The sequence below is a fragment of the Leptonotus elevatus genome, chromosome 13, assembly GCF_054856555.1.
Source record: "Leptonotus elevatus isolate MCC_2025b chromosome 13, RoL_Lele_1.0, whole genome shotgun sequence".
Lineage (NCBI taxonomy): Eukaryota > Metazoa > Chordata > Actinopteri > Syngnathiformes > Syngnathidae > Leptonotus > Leptonotus elevatus.
The window spans coordinates 437,501-456,133 of NC_141251.1; the positions used below are offsets into that span (position 1 = coordinate 437,501).

The following is an 18,633-nucleotide window of genomic DNA, read 5'->3' on the forward strand; positions in this document are numbered from 1 at the left end:
GAGCTCGCCAGGAGACCACATGAGTGAAAAGGTTAGCGTTTGTCTGCAGCAAGCGCCGACAAACAAACGTCCAAAGTTGCGTCTTCGCACGTGTCCAGAGTTGCACCGACCGCCGTAAATTTAACAATTGATGATCCGTTTCATTGATTAATTAATTTGAATGACGACAAGAACGAGCAAGCGGTTACTTGCAGGTGCGGCTGCTTCTGAAGACAATTTCCGTCTTCAACTTATTCGTCTTTTGTTGCCAGGCGTTCGCAAACGTGTCATTCGCAACAAATGCGTCTGCTTTCAGGGACGTTGACACAAACGGGAGATTTCGCACTTCAGCATGTTGACAAGAATTCCAAATGACCGATGATCAAAACAATTGATGATCAAAATAATGGTTGAATTTCACACTTGAGCTTTTGACAAATGGCTGAATTGCAACGCGTTGACGTCATGAGTTGTTCTTTTGCCGCCTTTTCCTAAAAGTGCGCCTTTGGGAGGGGCGTCGTCGGGGAGGGGCGTCGTCGGGGAGGGGCGTCGTCGGGGAGGGGCGTCGTCGGGGAGGGGCGTCGTCGGGGAGGGGCGTCGTCGCTGCCCGACGCCAGCAAACAAAAGGGTTTTCATTTGCGGCCGTGCCGTTTGCAGCTTTTCCACTTTTGACATGTTTAAGTGGCCCAAAACAAAAACGTTCACTTCCGCAAACATCCTCAAAAGTGTCGAAAAGTTGCGAGTGTGTGCGTTTGGGACAAAGCAGCAACGAGGGGCTTGCGGCGCCGCGCTGACTGGACAAGACGAGAACGCCATTTTGGCGCATCAACTTCCTGCCGTTGCACGTGGCTCGCTAGCGTTGGCTCGCGAGGGCGGGGCTTGTACTCTTTTCCACGTCTTTGTTTTTGTCCTTGAGCAGCGACGAGAAGACCTGAAAGCAAAACAAGGACAAACGCGGTCAAAATGGCGGCGCCCGCAGGTTCCGTCGGCGCACTTGGAACGCAAAAGCCGCCTTCCCTCCCACGCAAATGAACGCCAATGAAGTCAAATGAAAACAGACATTGAAACTTCGCATGGTACGTGCTTGTTAATGCGGCAAATCTATTTTGTTGACTAATAAACAAAGATGAAGAACGTGAGCAGACGCGCGGAAGCCCCGACATCCGTCCCACGTCCGTCCCACGTCCGTCCCACGTCCGTCCCTGACCTGAGCCCAGCGTCGGTTCCTGCTGATCATGTGCGTGGCGGCCATGGCGGCGAAGAGCGCGTGCGCCCGCAGGTCGTCGGGCAGCCGGCTGAGGAACTGCGCCATGCGGATGAAGTCCATCTGCAGCAGGACGTCCTGGAACAGGCGCAGGATGCCCAGACCCGTCCGGAACAGGCTCTCCTCGCCGTCGCGGCAGAACACGTCCCACACGCGGCACGCCACGTCCAGCGGCAGCGACTTGCTGTACAGCGTGAAGATCCTGAAGCGGGCGCAGACCGCCGTCTGGTTAGAGCCCCGCCCCCTGACAGCCGTCGCACCACTCACCAGTCGATCAGGTAGAGGTCGGGGGTCAGCTTGTTGGTCCGGAAGTGGCTGAAGAGGCGCGGAAGGTTCTCCTCGAAGAACACCTCGAACACGGCAAAATACTTCAGCATCTGAAAGGTCGCGCGCACGCACACACGTCAGCCGCGTGCGTATGTGCGCGCTCGCTCGCGCGCGCGCGCGCACGCACGCACCAGGTCGTGGTCGACGCGGAAGAAGGCCATCTGGCACGGCTTGTTGAGCAGGTTGGCGAAGGTGACGAAGGCGTCGGCCTCCTCCAGGTTGAGGATGAGGACGGCGGCGATGAAGGACATTCCTTGAACCTGCGCAAGACACGCGTCCAAAAAACAAAATGCTGACAACAACATTTGGAAATGACGAATGTTCTTTAGCGGTTTTGTCCACACCGATATCAGCACGAGTACTCGACTCTCCCGTAACGACAGCAACACTCATTTCAATGCGTCACATTTCAATTCCAACAATGACAGAACATTTGGAAGAAAAACGGAGACATCCAATGATAGCATTTTCCTTAAAATGCTACAACATTTTCTAGTCTCTTTTTTTAATTTGGTCATTAAATGTTTATTTTGTATCGAACACACGTGGAAATGAACTAAAATACTTTAGTATCTGTTGAATAAAGTTGGAGAAGCACATATTTCCATTGGGACTTTTTCTAGATTATTCGTTTCTTTTTTTTTTTACTTGTAGTATCAGCCACCGTCGCAAGTACCCGATACTTCGGTACGATACCTGGTATCAGTACTTGCCTATCTTTAGTCACAAAATAAACGTGTGTGTGTGTGTGTGAGTGACCTACATATCCAATGTCGGGTCGATAGCACGTGTACGCTCCCAACACGCTGTGGAGGACGTCGTGGTAGGGACCACCCTGCGCACACACGCACACACGCACTTCCACAATGAGGAAGTGAACTTCCTGTCAGGTGACGTCGGCGGCGCGAGCAAACCTTCTGGAATATGAAGAGCGAAGGGAAGGTTCTGGAAATGTCCAGCTTGATGAGGTCCAGACTGGACTCTCTGTCGGCCAGCGAGGCGCCGCCGTCTGGCAAGGCAAGCACAAGGGTCAAAGGTCAGCGGGCGTCCCGCTGGGCGGCGGCGAAAGTGCCGAGACGCACCGCTCTCGCTGTCGTTGTTGACCGAGCTGGTCTCGCTGTAGCTCCGCCACTTCTCTTTGGCGCGGCACAGGAAGATGTCGTACAGCTCTGCGGAAACACAACGCACATTCAGCGCCATCTTCAGGTGGGAGGCGGGAAGTTCAACCTCATCCCGTCGATTGTTTGACTTTGCGTGAAAATGAACATGCAGCGGCTCGCCGAAACTGGACCGACGCCCGTGGAATTCATTGGAGGCATTTTTTTCCCTTCAAAACAAACAACAACTTTACAACCCTCGAGTATTTTGGGGGAAAATGATTATTTAAAAAATATATATATTGTAAAGGGGGAAAAGCAGCCAATAATAATCAAGCAGGCGAGCGTATTGATGAGGACAAAGGTTGTCCAAATGACAGGCCAGGGGCCAATTGTGGCCCGATGTCCAATTTTTAGGGGCCCTCAGCATATTTGTCAACTGACACGGAACATTTTCTTGTCGTTGGTCTGCATTGGCACGCGGGCTGGCAAACTTCCTGGTTTTCGGCCAATAACGCATCTTGAAAAATAAGAGAATGTTTGAAAGTACTTGCAACTTGTTTTGATCAACATCAACATCTTGATCACGACTGCTGCGCCGAATGACGCATGAACTCCATCTTGACAAACGTGATGTCACATGATCGCGTGACGTCCGCACGGCTGCCGCAGGGCCCATCGGATGAAACCGATCGGAATGGATGGCGTCACATGATGGAAGCGGCGACCACACATTTTCAATCGGACCAACGAGAAGGTCTCCGTGTAAACCGGATGGATTATTATTATTATTATTATTATTGGATTAAGAGCACTCAAATGGATTCTTTCCGTTTTGTGGCGCTCGACGACATCAAAATGTCTTTTGCGGAGACGCGGAAGACGCAGCGGCCGACAGATTTTGCACTTTTCTGTTGGCGGACGTCACATACCCGCGGTGATGTTGAGCTCGTTCCCGATGGCGAGACTCCACACGCGTCCTCTCACGCTGGGAGGAAGGCCTTGCCACCACAAGTCCCTCACGCGACGCGTGCCCTTCCTACACGCACACGCCGGACAGGCAACATCAGCAAACAATAAACATGGAAACCAAGCGTGTGCGCACGCGCGGACGGACGGACGGACGGACGGACGGACACCCACACGGCGTCCCAGTGCGGCAGGATGTGCGTGTTCCACACCACCATGGCGTTGGAGATGCTGTCCTCGTGACGATGTCGCTCCTTCAGCTGACGTTTCTTCTTCTGCGCGTCTTTCAACTCTGACGCAAAAACATCGTTTACACGGCGACTCGATGCCGTTTGTAAAGAAGACGATTTGCGGACGACGTGCGCGCGTCACCTCTCCTCTTGGCGCCGGCCACCATCTCCTCGTACTCCAGTTTGTGTCTTTGCGTCTCCTCCTCAGATTTGGCGGGAAGGTTCCTGAGGAGCCAATCAGAGGCAGCGCACGCGTCAGCCCAACAAGCACGACTCGATGCAACAACTCCCACTTGTTATTGAGACTTGTAACCGACACGCCTTCAACTAGTAGTGATAACAACAACTAACTACTACCTGCTATTGCTAGCAGTACTACTGCTGTACTCGTAATCGTACCACGACGACAGGCAACATTAGTGCGACTGTTACTGGCAATTGCTGCTTGTACCGCTGGAAGTTGTGCTAAAACTTGTGTTCATGCTACTAGTAGCGACTTGTAGCAGCAGTGCCACGAGTTGCTGCTGTTCCTACTCAAAAGCAATTTGTTGAAGTTAATCAAAGTCAACAACTGATGATGTCATTGATTTTTTTTTTTTTTAATCCTTGGCAATAATCTAAAGTGTGCACAAATGTCCATCATCAGCAAGACTTGCTGCTCGCGGTGGTACGATTACTACTAGTTGCTGCACTAGCACTGCTGCCTCAACTGGTACTTGGAAGTCGAGGTACTGACGGCGGGCGGTCCTCCAAGATGAGCGCTGTGGTGGAGAGGGGCTCGAAGTCCAGGTTCTTCCTCCTTCCTGCCGCTGGGGGGCGCTGAGGAGACACCTGCACGCACACACACACAGCAGCACGTGTTTGCCATCGTGTAATCCCAGCAGAGACCCACAGGGGGAGCTAGTGTCAATTTTATGCAATGTCATGAGCCGGCGACCAATCGGCCTTTCCCTCCAGCTCAGTAAAACGCAATTGGTTGCAAAAGGTTCGAGCGGTCGTGAACGCCTTCATGTTTGCCGACGTCATGTGACGGTGGCGCACGACCGAGCCTTCAGGAAAGGCGGCGGCGGCGGCGGCTGATCACACCGTCACATGATGACATGGGACCGACCACTTGTGTGGCACATGATGCGCCGACCGCATCAGCCAATCGCAGAGCTCGTGACGCTCACACTGACCTGCTCCGTAGACGAGGAGGCGGCTCCTCCTTCTTTGGCGGCGTCCTCTCTGGGCTTGACGAACGGTCTCCACCCTGGTGCATTGTGGGCCGGCGGCGCGGACTCTGTGGCTCTCCTCGGGAACAGGCTCCTGCGGGCGCATCACAAGGTCGCAGTTGAGAGGAAGAGGAAGTGCAAGACGAAGGCAACAGGAAGTGCCACGTGACGTGAGCTGTTGCGACACGTCTCCACGGTAACGCAGATGCATTGTGGGCAGTGCGGACGACTGGCGGCGTGTCACTGGGCGTGTCGTACCGACGTGACACTCGCTCAAGCGTTGCAGCTTCGCGTCACAATCGACTCATCTGGAGATTCTCTGCGTTTGATAATAATCTTACATTTATTGAAAAACGGGACATTCGTGCAGAAAATGCAAACCAAAAAAACACACACACTCAACAGATAGCGATTCTTTTGGATTTGGTCAGTCAGAAAATCAGCAAAAAAGTTTCTCAAGCAAAAATGTGCTATTGTGAAATGACGCGAGTCACTCAGAAATCGGAGAAGGTTCCTTTTTCAGACGCTGAAACTTTAGGTTTTTTCTTTTTTTGTTAAAGAAGGTATCTAAAAATGATTCATTATTAAAATTGTGGTTAACTCATTTGATAATTGATTAGATGTTGTTTCATCAATCAATTGTTGCTCTTTAACGCCATGAAAGCAGACTTTTGTGTTTTATTAATCGGCAACATTTGCGAACTTTTGCTTTGGAAATGGCCCATCAACATTTTTGCTGATTTTAAAACAGGAAATTGATTTTTTTTTTTGATAGCTGCTAATTGATTATGTGGAGAGAAAACAAATCGCTAGTTGCAACCCTTAACTGATTTAATTTTAATTTTTAAACTTTCTTGGCAGTACTTCCCCAAATGTGTTGCAGTGTTGCCAAACGTCCCACGCTGTGTTGGTGTGTACCTGGTGAAGAAGTGAACAATTCCGAACCTCTTGGCGGCGAGGGCGTTCCCGTCGCAGTTGGCCTGCACTCGGAGGTCCGGTTCGGGTGCACTCTGGCGTCGGCCCGCTTCGAAAACTCCCCGAAAGTCGCCGCCGTGCTCCCCGAAAGTGAAGCCCCCCTCGTCGGTGGGCGACAGCGGGGTGGCGTCGCAGCTCAGCGACGTGTTGAGAAGGTTCGGTTCGGTCCTCAAAGTGTGAGGCCTGATGGCCCAAGCGGGCCCGGCATTGTTGTCCTCCTCCTCTTCGGAGGGCAAGCTGTCCTCGCTGCTCAGTTCGGAAGCCGCTGACGAATCTGGCGATGGCGGTCCGGCGGCGCTTGAGGCCGGCTCGGGGGGGTCCGCGGAGACGGGCAGGTCGCAGCGCTGGTCTCGGGCCTCGGCGGCCTCGGCGGCCTCGGCGGCCTCGGCGGCGGCATGACAGCCCCCGTTGACGACCGTCGCGCGGCAACCGTCAGCTCGCCCGTTGGGCATGACGTCCGCCTGCGGTTCGGAGCGCGGCCACGTCCCCGCTGCTTGTCCCGAGCATGGCGGCCCCACGAAAGCCGTCGAGTCGCCTGACACTCGAGCCCCGCAAGCAACTGGACAGGAAGCGGAGAGGCCCCCGGTTCCTCCTTGTCCTCCCGTCAACTCCTCCTCCTCACTTCGCGACTCGGTGCTTCCGTTCAGGCCGCGGTGGTCCTGGAGGACGTAGCGCTCCGCCAGGTCCAGCATCCCGCCGGCTTCTTTCCGCGTCACGGGACATTTGAGTGCCGTCGCCGCCGCGACCGCTTGTCTGACTCCGCCGCCGCCGCCGCCTTCCTCCTCGTTGTCGTTCACGTCGACGACCACCGAGTCCGCGAGCTCCCTCGTCGCCGCCATCAGCCTCAGGGCCGCCGGCCGGCTCGAGCCTCGAACCGTCCGGCCCGCCTTGTCGGCCCAGCAGCGCAGCGGGAGGACGTTAGCATCCTAGCCGCATCTTTAGCCGCACGTACCGGGGGAGGTCGGAGAGGTTAGCCGGGGCCGGGGGGGGGTGCTAGCTGACGCTATCCGGGCACGCCGCGCTCATTTGCGGCAACACAACATCCTCCGGCGGGGCGAGTCAGCGTCGCTTGCGGACAAAAGAGCCTCAAATGTCCTCAATGTCTCCTGTTGACGTTTTTTTTCCCTCCGGCGGCGGCATTCAAGCTACAGACCGGCGCCATCTTGAAAATACCCGAGCAATGACGTCACCGGCGGCCTTAATCGCCGTTTTCATGCAGCAGTGACATCCGGCGGCCATAGCAGGAACTGCACCTGCAATCCCTCAACCCAAAATCAGAAAAAAAAAGGAAAAAAATCATAAATCTAGACACTCTGAACTCACCGCGCTGCTCCGCATCGGTTAAACCCACGTCACATGGTTTACGGAAGCCATGTTCAAGATTACGTCTATAAATTCTGTTAACCATCATTATTTTCTTCTTTTTGATAAAGTTACAAACTAGTAAGCATTCCGTAGAGGTGCATTATTGTACAAAATCTCTTTGCACATTTAAGTTCACCTTAGTCATTGGGACAAGCTTTAAGCCATTTTAAAGGCAAAAATGGCCACCAGGAGGCCACGGACACTTCTCCAAAATCAATCCACAGAGAGATAATTCCACAGGAACTCCAGCAAAGTCTGATTAGAGTACAAAAGAAAATAATTGAGTCGTTGGATTTTTATTTTTGGTGCAAAAGGTGGTTGTTGTGCCACAGGCCCCAAAAGAAGATGCTTATGTTGTGTGAGAGCAATTTTTGTGTGTGTTTTTTTCCCACCAAGGTATGCTGCACTCCCTTCCAACAGCCTTGATTTAAATAAAACAATAAACAACAAAACAAAACAATATGCCTTCTTGAATGACTTGACATTCAAGGCACTGAAGTCATCCAAACGTCCACTTTCCCTTCATCCCTCCTGTTTTTAGTATCATTGAAGAAACGAGGAAAAACTTGTCATGACAAAAATAGAGCATTTACTAAGCATGTATACGTGTGACAAATAACGATCACAATTGAAACAGGTTTCATCATGAAACAATTTGAGGCAGCATTGCAAAAAAAATCGAAAAATCTTTTGCAATTTTTGTAAGAACTCTCAGCGTCCTTCCTGACCGGTCCCGCGCGTTCACTTGGAGGGAAGGCCGGCCGGCAGCTTGAGGTCCGGTGGCCAGTCGGATGCTCCGCTCTGCCGCCGTTTGCTTCTCGTGACGCTTGATGTTCATTTCTCACTTGTCATCTCCATAGAGGAGAGGCTGACGATCAGGAGGGAGCAAATCACAAAAACAGCAAATGACGATTGCGCTAATTCGGCTCATTAGCCAACGTGCACATCATCAACTACTCAAGTCATCAAAACATCACAATTCCAATCACTCACTTTAATATATATATATATATCAATTTTTCATTAGAGTGGTGCCTTGAGATATGCGCAAAATTGGAGCAATGAGTGCGCTTCAGATCCCCACCGCTAGATGGCGGCAGCATACTTGACAACACTCAGCCACCACCAATTCAGAGAGCGAGAAAATGTTTCGCTGTGTTTTCATACACAGCAATATTCTCGTAAGAAAAAATATATGAGAAAAAATCAGTTGCATTTGCAAATAGTGGACAATTTTTCAAAAAAGCGTCTCCAAGCTGAAGTTGACTCTCAAACTAAACATGAAAACAACAACATGACACTTTGGGTATTCAAAACAACTTAGCCTTGCTTAGCTTAATGCTAACAAACAACGCAAAAGGCCATTGCCATGTTAACAGTTAGCATTGCTTGTCGCTGCTTTCGAAGTCATGGATAGAGACGTGTAAACGTTCTAACAGGAAAAACAATACTCAAATACTCCAAACTCTTTATCTTCTGCAACTACCGTTACGGCGTCGCAGCAGCGGCGGTATTAGGAGTCGTCTCTTCTTTGTTTGCGTCAGCGTGACTATTATACCGCCCCCTGGTGACCAAGCGGGGCTCAGCAGAGGGAGCAGAACTATGAATTCAATTGTAGCATTAAATCATTACTTATTGCTCGACGTCGTATTAGAGTGCTTCCTAAAAAAAAACACACATCACAATGATTTTTTTTTGTTGTTGTGGGTTGTAAATTAATGGCATTTCCATTCATTTCAGTGGGCAAGGATGATTTGAGATACAAGTGTGGTCACAGAATAAATTCAACTCTTATCTCAAGACCCCACTGGACTGACAAAATGACTTTGGATGCCTTTGGACAGCAAACGAGAGTTTCCTTGAAGAATATTCCAAAAGGTAAGCAAAACTTCTTTTCTTTTACTCAAGCATCATTTTGAGCGACTTGTTAAGCAAGACCGTTGCACGTGCGTCACCTTGTTTTCCAGAACTCGGCTGCGGCCGGGAACGAGTTGCTCCAGCGTGTGTGCCGGCGGCGCGTTGAGGGTCTCGGGCAGCAGGAGCACCAGAGCGCCGGCGGAGAGGCCGCTCAAACTGAAGACGCCGAACGGCACGGCCGCCGCCAACGCCCGCTGCCACACAAAACGCTTCAGTCGTCACCATCGTCACAATTAGCATCCAAGTAGAAGAAAAAATAAAATAAAAAGCCGCAAAAGCAGCATTTGCATCCGTGTGAGCCACCACAAACATTGACAGACATTTTGTCTGTAATGAATGGGAAAAGGCGTCAGTTTGAGAACGGACTCCGAGCTCAGGGAGGATCGATAGCACTTTTTCAGACCGATACCAGTACAATACTCAACTCTTCAGTCGTCACTGATATCAAGTACTGATACCACCAGTACTTTTTATATGTCAAATTACCCAGAAAAACTAAACAAAAAACAATCACAAATCATTTCTAGTTCCTCATCTTAAAATGCGCAAATACTGATACCTTGAAAACGAGGACGGCTATTGGCCCGATACCGATACTCGCCCATCCCTATTCGAGTGAAAAACGGAATGGTGAGTTTTGCACATTTCCTGTTCAAGATGTGGCCTTCCTTCATCTTACTGGATTTGACAAATAAATATCATTTTTTAATCAGTGATATTGCTCGTCACTTTGTCAATTTGCATCTATTTGACATCCATGCTCTGATTAGACCAAAAAAAATCTTAAGTTACACTACATACGTCTTTGGATGAGTACATTTTTACTCGAGTCATATTATTCAAAAGTAATTGAGGTCTTATTGGAGGACAACTTTTTGAAAGAAAGAAAGAAAGAAAGAAAGAAAGAAGGGAGGGATGAAGTTTGTCCTGCGGTCACCATGGAAGGAACAAAGGGAGCGACAATTCCTCCAACTCTGCAGGACATGGCGCAAACTCCCAGGCCGGCGTTCCTGCAAGCAGCCGAACAAAGAAAGAGGTTTTGGCGCCACCTGCAGGTTGGACGGCCAATTGGCTGCGCCGCCGCTCACCTGACCACGGTGGGGTAGAGCTCCGACGTGTACACGTAGACGATGTTGAACGCCGCGCTCACCGTCAGCTTTCCTAACAGCGCCAACGACGTCACGCCCAACGACGTCCCTGCACGCACGCACGCACGCACGCACGCACATTGAGGACAAAGGCAGTGTTTTCAATCTGTCCCCATCCATGATCAGGAGTTGTTCATTTTGTAGCTTGTAACTTGAACAGGTTGTGTGAATATGAATTTCAAGATGTATTAAAAAAAAAAAACCAAAAAAAAAAACCACAATGGTTGCAGGGTTAGTCAGCTGATCTTTTTTTTTTCTTCTTCTAATTGTCACGCGCAAATGCGAATAATCTTCCCAAATCGTCCTTTTGACGGAATGCGGTTTCAGATCAGCACACGTGAACTTGCTGTCGCTTGCGTGTGGAGCGAGCGCACGTCACCTGCGTGTTCCGGGATGAAGACGGCGCCGAGGCAGGCCCACGCAGCCAAACACAAGAAAGCCGACAAAGTCTTCCTCCGGCCGGCCCTGAAAGACACGCACACGCGCACACGGGCGCCTTCAACAGGGGACGCCACTTTGGGCCACAATTCAAGCTTTTCTTCACAACGCGTCGTGCGCGGCAACTTTGGCTTCATCAACAATTCCAGACACGCGATTTGTTGTCAAGGTGACGTTGGCTCCTTCTCGTGATGGTTCTGACGCGCACATGGCGCCAGGCCACAAACTGACAATCAGAATCCCTCGAGTGCGACGTGAAATTCAACGCAAATCGAATGTACAACCTGAAACTCAATCAATGACATCAGATTCAAGATCGCAGCCTGATTGAACCGTTTTTTCCCGTTTTGGTCTTCATTTTTAGATCGTCAACATTTGTATCTCTATTTTCATCCGTAAAAACTTTTCGACAGATCCCTCCCCGAAGTGACGTCAAAACCACAACAACGATGATTATGCCGACTGAAACACATTGAGGTGAGTTTGGTTCGTTCAAATGTACGTGCACGCGCACGTGCACGCGTCAGCCTGGTTTGGAAGTCATCCGGCGGTTCTGCCCATCTTAAATGGGACAATGGAATGCTGCTAGCCACTAACGTAGCTAACGCTAACTACTGGCAACAGGTTGCATATAATAGCATCCTTAATTCGCATAATTAGCGATTGTACTTCATTTCAGGACAACTTTGTTGACGATAAAGTCCGAGCTCAACTTCAAAAAAAAAAAAAAATGCCTCAAGCATTTTTTCTTTTTTTTGAAGCGAGGTACTCAAATTATTGGAGGACTCATTTCAGTTTGAAAGCAAACGAATGAGCTGCTTGTTCATTTTGCACTTGATGGCCGGCTAACGACTATTTGGACGCAAACAACGAAAAGTCACTTTGACACAAAAGTCCCCGTGAAGACTGCACACGTGTGCGTGCGTGCGTGCGTGCGTGCGCGCCTCACCAGGGTCGGTTCATAAAGTAGACGCAGAGCGGGTAGGCGGGCAGCTCGATGAGGCCGTACAAGGCCACGTTCAGGTAACGATTTCCTGACATGTCACCGGCGCCAAGCGTCAGGCCGTAGTACACCAGACTGCACACAAACCTGCGCACGCACACGCGCACGCACACACACACACAAAAGTTAATTTTCATTGGCCTGATGGCGTGACGTGTTTGTGCTGGCTGTGCGGCGGCCGCCGTGGTCACGCCAGGTCAACAAGCGGTGCTCACCAGATATACATGAGCAGGAGCGTCCGGAGGCGGAGCAGCGGATGCGTGGCCAGCTGCAGGACGCCCGCCCCGCCCCCGCCGTCATCGTCGCCCGCCGGCCGCAGAGTCAGCTCGTGCGCCGGCCGACCGTTCATCAGTGCCATGTAGCGCATCACCTCCAATCGCACGCACACAATTTGTCAATCGAGTCACGAGTTAATCAAATGATGCGGAAAATCAATTCCTCTTTGAAAGAAAACACATTTGTCATTTGCACCCAGCCCAGATGGGATTTAGCGAATGAGGTGCCTGAACTTGGCCTCCACTGACCTCCTGCGCCTGGCGGGTGCGACGGCGGCAGTAGAGCCAGCGAGGAGACTCGGGAAGCGTCCTGGCAAAACGAGAGACGGCCCAAAGGGTGAGAAGCTCGCCGGCGGCAAAGACGGAGCCCGTGCGTGCGCGTGCGTGCGTGCGCGGGCACTCACACGGACAGCAGGAAGCAGAGGACCCCCCAAGTGTTGGCCGCCGCCGCCAGGGTCCTCCACGGCCTGATGGCGAAACCCAAAGCTGCAAAGAGGGCGATGCCCACCGCGAACGTCATGCTCGTCAACGTTCCTGCCGGCAGAAACAAAAAGAAAAGAAAAAAAAGCAACACGCCACTCAGCCACCGTACGCACAACATTCAACGACACAGGTCGCCGTTACCACGGAAACCACGGAAACCACGTTCAGTATTTGTGGTACGGCACCACCGTGACTGTAAACTCTGGAATGAAACATGATTACTTTCCAACAGCAACTTGTACTGAAAGGTTGGAAAGTTCGACAGGATGAGGACTCCCGACTTCCCCCGACGACGTCTTCTTCTTGCAGCGCTTCAACTTCCCAAATCAACTTTCGCACTCTTCTAGTTAATCTTGTTTAGTATCACAAACGATGCAAATGGTTGCCCAGTCGGCGTCCGTTGCAGTCTGATCATCCTGGAAACAAGAAAATGTGCTTCCCCTGATGTTTTTGTTGCGGTCGAGCTTTTCCTCGCCCTCTTGTGGTCCAATTCGGGGATGTCGTTCATATTCGTCAACTGCGGGCACGCGAAGCCCTTTGCGACTCTTTTGCGATTGACTCCACAAATGACGTTGACCTACAAATCTTTCGTTCAGGTTTCATCTGACCTTCGAAACTTCAAATGTCAAAACTTGTTGCGAGCGTTGCGGTGAACAAGTGAAAAGCGTACCCGTCACGGCCCAGTAGGACTTGCCCACGTACTCCTGCGTGAGGATGAAGCAGAGCAGGCCGATGGCGCCGTTCATCAGGCCCACCAGCAGGCGCGACGCGGCGAACACCTCGTAGCTCGGGGACGCCGCCGTCACGTAACCCAGGAGCACCTCCAGGAACAGAGCTGCACACCGACACGCGCCGCTTGTCACGCCTCGCCGTGGAAAAGCGCCTCGTTTTCCTGCCTTGTGTTGCCGTGTCATGAGTTGCGACTGTCGTCGCGTGCTAAATGTTGTCGGCGTATGTCACATCCGTCACGTTGACGCGTCACGTGAGATTGTCATGTCATGTGACTGGCTTTTGTGTCACGCTCTGTTGTATGTATGTCATGGCGCCGGGTCACGTTGTCGGGCGTTGCACTCACCCCCCAGGTAAACGGGTCTCCTGCCAACGGTGTCGGACAGCGGCCCAAAGACGACGCTGCCCAGCAGGAGGCCGAGGAAGAAGAGCGACCCGGCTAAGCTGACCTTGTAGGCCTGCTGCTTGACCAGGAGCCACTGAGGACGGACAACAGGAAGTGGAAGCGCTCGCGGCATCTTCGTAGACGCGTGTGCCTTCGCTCACCTCCGTCACGATGGAGTCCACGTCCCCGGAAAAGGTGACCGCCGACTGGACGCCGTCGTGTTTCTCCACGTGGCGCTCTGGAGAGGCTCCCACCAAAACCACCAACATGGACTGACACGCCATATACACCTGAAACACGCCATCGACAGTCACACACGGAACACTGCACGACGACCTCATCGACACGGCACGCTACAGGCTTCCCCCCAGCGTTCTATTAGCCCGGAGCCCCGTCAGGCTTTTCTTTCCCCCTCGCCAGGCTTAACCCCCCCCAAAATGAAACATAAGGTGTATCAAACAATACACATACAAGCCGCTACTTTTTTCACTTGCAAAGGGGCGCACTATAAAGGAAGCGCAAGAGCGTCAGGCAGAGCAAACCAAAGCATTTCCATTCCTTTATTTTGTCCTTTAAAAAAAACTAAAAACATTATAACATCTTGGAATCCAAGTGGACTGCAAAACTTTTCATAGGCCAGAGTTTCCATAATAAAAGCTATTGTAGGTAACCCACTTGCTTTTGTCTATTTGGTGACTAACAATGATATTGACCATAAAACGCGTTATTCAAGATGAGTTTGTATTCACGTGTCAACGGTTGTTTGACATTTCTAGCCGTACATTTGACATTTGGCAGCAAGCAGTCGGCGTTCGTAGCATACGTCATTTTGCTGCGACTTCGCCCAACCAAAAGAAAACGTCATGAGTCTGCGCAAAAGCACCAAAATCAACAAGCCGATGATTGTGGGTTGTTCACGAGTCCTTAACAAATCATTACAAATATATTCAACGAAAGCCGAATTAAAGAGTGATTCGGATGTAATGTTGAGTCGTTGTCAAAATCAGTTTGAACGTCACCCAAGAACCTAAATAGTCACAATTGCTCTTTTTTACCGCAACGAAAACTCGCGACTACGGCTCACGTGTTTACCTGCACAACATCCAAACATTGACATGTCTCTCTATTGTGCAGTTCGTGCATTTAGAGAAAACAATGTGTGGTCAGTTGTCACGAGTGTCCAAAAATCTGACGAGATGTGCCACGTCACTCACGACACGAAGACCACTCGGACGTGTTAGCTTACCGTTTCGATGAAATGCTTTAAGATGGCCAAGTCTCACCTGGGTCAGAGCCAGGACGGCCACGGCTCGTTTCTGGTAAGCGCCGAACTCTCCGACCACCTGAAAAGCTTCTTCCACATCCATCCCAAGTCCATTCCCGACAGACAGCAGCAAAGCTCACCGAAACGAACAAGAGCGCCGTAGACGATCACTTCCGGGTTGGCTTCAGAGACGCCGCCATGTTGCTCTCATTGTTTTTTTTTAAATCAATTTTATCCATTTCATACTTTCCAATACAAAACATTGAATGCAAAGTTCACTTACAAAGGGTCATCCAAGTGTCGCCAGTAAGACAAATGTTTTCATATCACTCAGACTTGATACATTTATGGGAAAAAATAAACTTTAACAGCCACTTGACTAAAAACTGTACATTGTGACGCAGAAACTTGAAAAACTTTTATGAGCAATTTAATTATGCAAAACTTGTTATTAACAGCAACAGGATATTTGATTATTTACACACACTTGTTTTGTATTCTGAACAGGAACTTGTATGCTTTTGAACACACGCAACTAAACAGAGCAGCGCAGCAACAAACAATTGTGACAATAAAATGTCATTGCGGGACTTCCATTGTTTTCCCCACAAAAAAAATACATTTCTATCCAATTTTGACCCCAAAAAAGCAACTGACGCATTTACGGCCACTTGCTTTTCGTTAGTTTTTTTCCTTCTGGGATTTAGTTCTCCTGACTCGGATCAACAGTCACAGAAATCATTTAAAGAACATTCTTTTTAGGTAACAAAATATCCTCTAGTATAAAACCAAAATATCACTTCGACAAAAAAACAAAAACTCCATTAATGGCCCAGTCCAAGTACTTGTGTACTTTTACCACATTACAATCAATGGTCTTGATTTTGGTTGTCATGACAAAGGCATGGTAACTGGTACTTCATTTTATATGGCGCGTTCGCGCCTTCCAAGGCCCTCAAAGCGCTTTACATTTGATTCCTCATTCACCTGCTGATGACATCAGCAGCATCAAGAGCTACTGGGGTTCAGTATCTTGCTCGAGGATACTTTGATGCCGTCACAATGGCATGGGACTGAACCCACGACCACTAGGCTGCGAGACGATCACTCGGCAAGGCATGTCTTCATTCATTACCTCCGCCAAGGTTCAGCCATCAACATTTTGCAGGGGTTCACCTTCTAATGACAGTTTTTTGCTTCTTAATTTCTCCGGGAACAAAAACAAGAATGGTAATAACAAAATATATTAAGATATAAAGAGCATGTGTGCAGATCAAAATTCGGATGCGGGGCCTTGGCAGAGGTTTGCACTCAACTGAATGCTTCACCTGGAGTGAAATGTTTGACTTATGTATGACGTACACCAGAGACAGGGATGAAAAAAAAGATTACATCAATTCAACAGCGCGAGTTATTTCACAGACACACACAAGCATGACATACTAGACGACAGTCAGAAGAGCACAGCTGATTCTCGAGGCGACTGCGCTTCGAGCCGACGTCCGAGACAGTAGCAGTAAGTCTTGAGTCTTTGCGTCGCCATGGCAACCTCGCCTGTCATTTGTCGCTGCGCAGCGGTTTTGTCGATTCCAAGGCGGTTCCGTTGGACTCGCTGATCTCCCCGTCGCCTCGATTCTTTCGATACCACCAGTAACCCAGTACTACCAGTACTGCCGAGATCAGAACCCCGGCTACCACGCCCCCGATCCCACCTGGTCCCAAGATGGGAGCGGGTTTGTCCTGGTAGAACGGGTTGCTGAAGGGTTGGCTCTGCTCCCGGCCCAACGGGTTCTTCATGATGCAAAAGAAGTTCTTGAGCGCGGAGTTCGTCCGGTCGATGCTCGTGTTGCGTCCTCCCTGTTTTTCCCCTCCGGGTTCGGTTATCCAAAAGTACGTGACAGGCTCCGCGCCGCCGGTGTTTCCGCCGCAGTGCAGCGTGCAGATGCTTAATTCTAACTTGTCGGCGGTGCACGCCAGCGGGCTCGAGTGCACTTCCGGTGTGGGCACGTATCGGATCACCTTAACGTTGAAGCTGTCGTCCAGCATCTCCTCGTTCAACCACAGCCTGAACACGTTCGTGTGCGCCGCGGTGGCGTCTTCAATCAAAAGCGTACCGTCTTTCACGTTCAGGGTGATTCCCTTGTCGTAGTAAGAGACGTTGTTTCCGGGACCGTCCCATTCGGCGAGAAGGTCTTTGTCCCGTCTCCACTCTATGCTGTGAATGGGGCCTCGAGGCGGAGGCAGCAGCGTCAGCGACTCGCCCTCCGCAACGTACACGTCCGAGCCAACGGCCGAGCGAAGCAGTGTCGACAAAAACAGACACAAAGCCACTTGTCGCTTCATGTTCCTTCCCCGATACACGCACCAAAAAGGTTTTGTCTTCCAACGAGCCAACCCTCTGCGCGGCCTCTCCAACCGGAACTGCGACGCCCGAATCAAATGATCGCCGCTTCTAATGTTCTCCCTTTCGATACTCGACAGGTCTTCGCTCGCCAATTTAACCAATTAACACTGCGACTAACGTGACCAAAGTGCTACTGTGGGGCGAACACTCACTCAGGCAGCACCGTCAAAACCGAAAGGCACAACATAGGCGGCTTCAGTCCACTAATTTGCTCTTGACCCCGTGAAGTAGACTTTAAACTCGTCTCAAAGAGCACCCTTGAATATGTTGCCTCTTGTTCATTCGCTCGGTTTCGGGATTAAACGACTCAGTCACCCGCACGGACGTCTGCTAAATTCCTATCGGCTCAATCGCCCAACCACAGGAGACCCCAACCGCGCCCTTCGCGCCTAAATGGCTGTCCGCGTCGATGCCCGATTCAAATTGTCCCCGTTGTCATTTTCTCCCGTTCAACACAAACTTGCTCGCCGATTTATTCAATTATGACTCCAGTTAACGTGGTTGATACTTCGGGCGCACAAAAGGATCGTTGCTGCGTTTGCCTTTTTGTGAGAGTTGAGAATCAGGCGCGACGAGGACAGGACTTTTGAAACCGAAAGTAACGACCAAGGCTTTGGCAACAACTTTGTGTTTTTTTGCCACTTTGCGCATCTCGGAGCGGTTTGCTCTTCAAAAAGAAAAGAAAATTACATCACAAGCGTATCTCATGTCAAACAGTAACAAGCTAAATTACGATGATCAATATTGCTATGGTAAATGGCCTTTCACTTTTATATTACATTGACATCCTCCACGCATTGTACAATCATCATCATTGGATTAATCCTTGCCAGTACCAACATCTCTATCTTGTCTTAATTTTTCATCTTTGTATTTGTACATTAATAGTGTACAATGTGTGCACATAGGCATGCTGTGAAAAATTCGTTTCTTCCAGGGGGGTGAATCTAAACCATATTATTAGGCAAATTAACTATTTACCTTTACAAAATTATCCTTACATTTCTTATTCTATTCTTTATATTTTTAAAATAATCAAGACTAGAAATGTATAGAGTAAGCTGAACATCTTGTTCATGAACAAACCAAATGAAATTGACCAGTTCACCAGTCCACCAGTCCACCCACACACACACACACACACACACACACACACAACAAACATGT

At 50.1% G+C, this 18,633-nt stretch overlaps 3 protein-coding genes and 1 long non-coding RNA gene across 9 annotated transcripts in view; 1 reads left to right on the top strand and 3 right to left on the bottom strand.

Moving 5' to 3' along the window:
* The window catches only part of LOC147163363 (TBC1 domain family member 12-like), an 8,088-nt gene extending 853 nt beyond the window's left edge, over window positions 1–7,235 (bottom strand). Inside the window, exons 1-13 of one of the 2 annotated variants that reach the window (XM_086092407.1) lie at window positions 6,026–7,235; window positions 5,045–5,174; window positions 4,603–4,697; window positions 4,009–4,091; window positions 3,811–3,928; window positions 3,600–3,706; window positions 2,653–2,739; window positions 2,485–2,579; window positions 2,334–2,405; window positions 1,702–1,830; window positions 1,511–1,620; window positions 1,187–1,445; window positions 1–910 (exon numbers count right to left, since the gene is read on the bottom strand). The exon at window positions 1–910 is cut by the window's left edge and continues 853 nt beyond it. In XM_086092407.1, the coding sequence (XP_085948533.1) occupies window positions 833–910; window positions 1,187–1,445; window positions 1,511–1,620; window positions 1,702–1,830; window positions 2,334–2,405; window positions 2,485–2,579; window positions 2,653–2,739; window positions 3,600–3,706; window positions 3,811–3,928; window positions 4,009–4,091; window positions 4,603–4,697; window positions 5,045–5,174; window positions 6,026–6,894 (2,232 nt within the window). In that variant the 5' untranslated portion in view covers window positions 6,895–7,235 and the 3' untranslated portion in view covers window positions 1–832. Of the gene's footprint in view, window positions 911–1,186; window positions 1,446–1,510; window positions 1,621–1,701; window positions 1,831–2,333; window positions 2,406–2,484; window positions 2,580–2,652; window positions 2,740–3,599; window positions 3,707–3,810; window positions 3,929–4,008; window positions 4,092–4,602; window positions 4,698–5,044; window positions 5,175–5,998 lie in introns of both variants that reach the window. The other variant, XM_086092408.1, reaches the window with a different exon arrangement.
* Window positions 1–9,605, top strand: part of LOC147163361 (uncharacterized) — a 42,732-nt gene extending 33,127 nt beyond the window's left edge. The window contains exons 3-4 of the long non-coding RNA XR_015096828.1: window positions 9,161–9,298; window positions 9,388–9,605. This is a non-coding gene — a long non-coding RNA (uncharacterized LOC147163361). The remainder of the gene's footprint in view (window positions 1–9,160; window positions 9,299–9,387) is intronic.
* Window positions 7,707–15,243, bottom strand: slc22a15 (solute carrier family 22 member 15). Of its 5 annotated transcripts, XM_086092411.1 has the most exons (13): window positions 15,082–15,243; window positions 13,960–14,088; window positions 13,760–13,892; window positions 13,355–13,519; window positions 12,606–12,735; window positions 12,451–12,511; window positions 12,142–12,296; window positions 11,873–12,013; window positions 10,865–10,950; window positions 10,426–10,534; window positions 10,275–10,347; window positions 9,376–9,531; window positions 7,717–8,288 (listed from the first exon to the last, which is right to left on the bottom strand). In XM_086092411.1, exons 1-13 carry the CDS (start codon window positions 15,163–15,165, stop codon window positions 8,262–8,264), a joined length of 1,449 nt encoding a protein of 482 aa, XP_085948537.1. In that variant the 5' UTR covers window positions 15,166–15,243; the 3' UTR covers window positions 7,717–8,261. The 5 variants fall into 5 exon arrangements, with proteins under 5 accessions (XP_085948536.1, XP_085948539.1, XP_085948538.1 ...); XM_086092410.1 differs by having other exon boundaries at window positions 7,707–9,531; XM_086092413.1 differs by lacking the exon at window positions 13,355–13,519 and having other exon boundaries at window positions 7,707–9,531.
* Window positions 15,244–15,476: 233 nt separating this feature from the next.
* Window positions 15,477–17,903, bottom strand: LOC147163365 (uncharacterized). Its single transcript, XM_086093902.1, has one exon. The coding sequence runs from the start codon at window positions 17,403–17,405 to the stop codon at window positions 16,620–16,622; it is 786 nt and encodes a 261-aa protein (XP_085950028.1). The 5' UTR covers window positions 17,406–17,903; the 3' UTR covers window positions 15,477–16,619.
* Between the last annotated feature and the right edge of the window lie 730 nt (window positions 17,904–18,633).

Coding starts and splice junctions, on each gene's coding strand:
- slc22a15 (XM_086092410.1), bottom strand. CDS start 15,165: ATGGATGTGGAAGAAGCTTTTCAGGTGGTCGGAGAGTTCGGCGCTTAC. Junction 12,736..13,354: donor GTCCTACTGGGCCGTGACGG/GTACGCTTTTCA, acceptor TTCTGCCGGCAG/GAACGTTGACGAGCATGACG. Junction 9,532..10,274: donor CTCCCTTTGTTCCTTCCATG/GTGACCGCAGGA, acceptor TTTGTGTGGCAG/CGGGCGTTGGCGGCGGCCGT.
- LOC147163365 (XM_086093902.1), bottom strand. CDS start 17,405: ATGAAGCGACAAGTGGCTTTGTGTCTGTTTTTGTCGACACTGCTTCGC.